The sequence below is a fragment of the Schistosoma mansoni genome (assembly GCF_000237925.1).
Source record: "Schistosoma mansoni, WGS project CABG00000000 data, supercontig 0111, strain Puerto Rico, whole genome shotgun sequence".
Taxonomy (NCBI): domain Eukaryota; kingdom Metazoa; phylum Platyhelminthes; class Trematoda; order Strigeidida; family Schistosomatidae; genus Schistosoma; species Schistosoma mansoni.
Window position 1 is genome coordinate 622494 of NW_017386032.1, and position 2832 is coordinate 625325.

Genomic DNA, 2832 nt, shown 5'->3' on the forward strand with positions numbered 1-2832 from the left:
TATTGTTACGGAATAACTGAAAACATTACGTTAATAAAAACCATTTTACTGTGCATCACTTTTACTGTGTATTTGGATGTGTTTGTATTACTGAACCCTTGCACTTGTTTGATGATAACAATCTTTTCAGACATTATGTGTTTCTTTTGTAATGGGAATCGGTATTTGGGAATTTTTGCTCCAAAAACCTACAAAGTTCAAAGTGTGTTATGCAATTGTTAAAAATATAAGTACTTAAAACAACTCTACCCCACTAATTGCGAAATGATAATAATCTTGGTATATAATTTGCATTTTTGGTTCCCTTGCGTACGATGGATTCATAATCTGCACATTTATTTGAAGCACTGAAATTCGCCCAAGGCTTCGAGCTACAGCAATTTATATTGAAATTTAAAAAATCGGTAATCTGCATGTTGACATCAAAGTCTAAACAGTTTGTGGTAGATTAAATTGTCTCTATCATCCACTTTACTTCTGATTATCACAAAAACATATTCTACTTACCTAGAGACTGAAAGATGCGTAGATTAGTAGTTGCAACTGCGCGATGTCGTGTTGACAGCCAAAGTCTTAATTATAAACCTTCCATACCACGTGGATACCGAGAGAGGGTAATCCACGATAGGAATTAGACGCGAGGTGAGATGTCACACCTTTCCTGTCGAAAAGTCGGATGTCCTCATTCATTGACAAAGATCACCTACGGTGGGGATGTACAGTTGCATGAATGATGTGTTTGTCAAGCTATCACGAGCCAACTGTCTGCAAGGCAACATCAAAGTCATAATCTTCAATACGAACATCAAGACATTTCTACTGAACGGAGCTGAAACTTGGAGAACTACCACAGACATCATGAATAAAGTGCAAGTATTCCTAAACAATTGTCTACACAAGATACTGAACGTCCGTTGGTCGGGAACCATCAGCAACAGCCTTCTGTGGGAGGGGACAAACCAGCTTCCAACTGAAGAGGAAATTAGGAAAAGATGTTGAAATTGGATAGGACATACATTACGGAAATCGCCAGACTGCATCATGAGGCAAGCGCCAACTAGCAATGCTGAAGGGAAACATGAGAGTGGGGAGCCAAAGAACACACCGTGCCGGGAATTGAAAGCATACATTAAAAGATGAGTATCAACTGCAAAGGATTGCTTAGGACAGAGTTGGATGGGGAATGTTGGCGAGCGGCCTTTCCTCCTCCACGAGTGGTAACAGGGACAGGTGAGTAATTTCGAAAATTGCCTCTGTCAAGTGTAGATTCATTGATCTTGTACCTATGTACTCCCGTAGACTGTTGATGAGCGACCGATATCTATAGTCTCTGTATATGTGTAAGTGTGCAAAGTGCGCCGTCCTATCGGAGTCACTATGCAAAATACTTCCACTTGTGAACCGAAATCATCAGATCTTACTGGAATCAGAACTAGCTCAACAGAAGTCCGGTGTAACTCAAATTCCTGTAAAATCTAATATTAATTGCTTGCCACATTTTGATGATTGTTTGCTAATTAGATGTGTAGAAACTCGTGATCTTATGTTTGCATGTGGAGGAAGACAAAATGGAAGGGCATTAAGTAGTCTTCAATGAGCTTTACTTGAAGCACAAAAGAACGCTATAGCAGAATACTTTGGAAGAAAAATACTAACGTGATTGATTATTTGCAATGAACTTCAGCCTAGCCGCAGTGCATGTCATTCATGGAATATTTCTAAGTTATAATAAGGTCTTCTGGAATATGTTTGATTTTCGAAACTTGTGTCCTATCGGGCTTCAAAGTTGAGATAAGGTACGCAACCTTGGACATCACAATTACATATGTTGACTGATTTTATCGAGTATAGATAAACAGTTTCTCTCTGGAAAGAGTGGAAAGATAGACTAGGCATGTTCGTTTTACCTACTCGCACCTTCTAGTTTAACCATATTTTTTGAATATGTTGACAAATATAGATTCGACCACATTTCGACGTAGGAAGTTCCATTATTTGACAGTTCGGTAAACAATTCTGTAGTCAGCTAACAATCAACTGATTCTCGGCTTTGGAAGTTTCTTAGAATGGCTCAAGAACTTGATTGTTCCCAAAGACACGGTAAATGACAGCATGTTAGACATAAAGTTTTTGTTGAATATTCTGAAGACTGTGATTGACTCACCCCTGATGTCTCAGGGGAAACAGGTTAGGTTTGACTGGTCTCTCATCATATACCACCCTGAAGATCCCAATAATCATCTTGATTGCATTTCTATTAGCCTAGTTCAGCAGCTCACCGCCTCATGTTCAATCACCTAGATACTTGTACGTAGTGCTCTAGTTTTTGTCGAAAGGACATCATACAATGTGAGCAATTTCTCATCATTTGCGTGGCCAGAAGCACCACATAACCCCCAGAGGGTCCTAAAATTCCAATCAGTTATTCCACAGCATTGAAGAGCAGTTCTCGAGTTTGAACCAATAATGACTCCTACTAGAATCATAGATCTAACCTGATATTGTGAACTTGCAATGACTTAATTACCCAATCTATTGGATCTTGTATAGAAATCACGTTATCGTCTATACTGAATCGTCCTACATGACAATCAGTGACGTCCACTGCGTCCATTTAGACGCAGTATAGAACACTGTAATATTTGGAATGAAAAGGAAGAGACTGTGTAGAATTATGGGTCTTATCGTTGCTAGTTTTGCTCTATTATTAGACCTAATCGCAAGATTGTTGATTTGTCATGATGTGACGGCCTAATCAATGAGACCTTACGTAAATATCACTAACTTGTCGTACCATGACATTCAGAAATATGGTGTTCAGTGACCACACTT

At 38.9% G+C, this 2832-nt stretch overlaps 1 protein-coding gene across 1 annotated transcript in view; it reads left to right on the forward strand.

The window, feature by feature from the left end:
- The window catches only part of Smp_166510 (hypothetical protein), a gene marked incomplete at both ends in the record, with an annotated part of 8109 nt that extends 6575 nt beyond the window's left edge, over positions 1-1534 (forward strand). The window contains one exon of the mRNA XM_018792803.1: positions 1415-1534. Coding sequence (XP_018644326.1) covers positions 1415-1534 — 120 coding nt within the window. The remainder of the gene's footprint in view (positions 1-1414) is intronic.
- Between the last annotated feature and the right edge of the window lie 1298 nt (positions 1535-2832).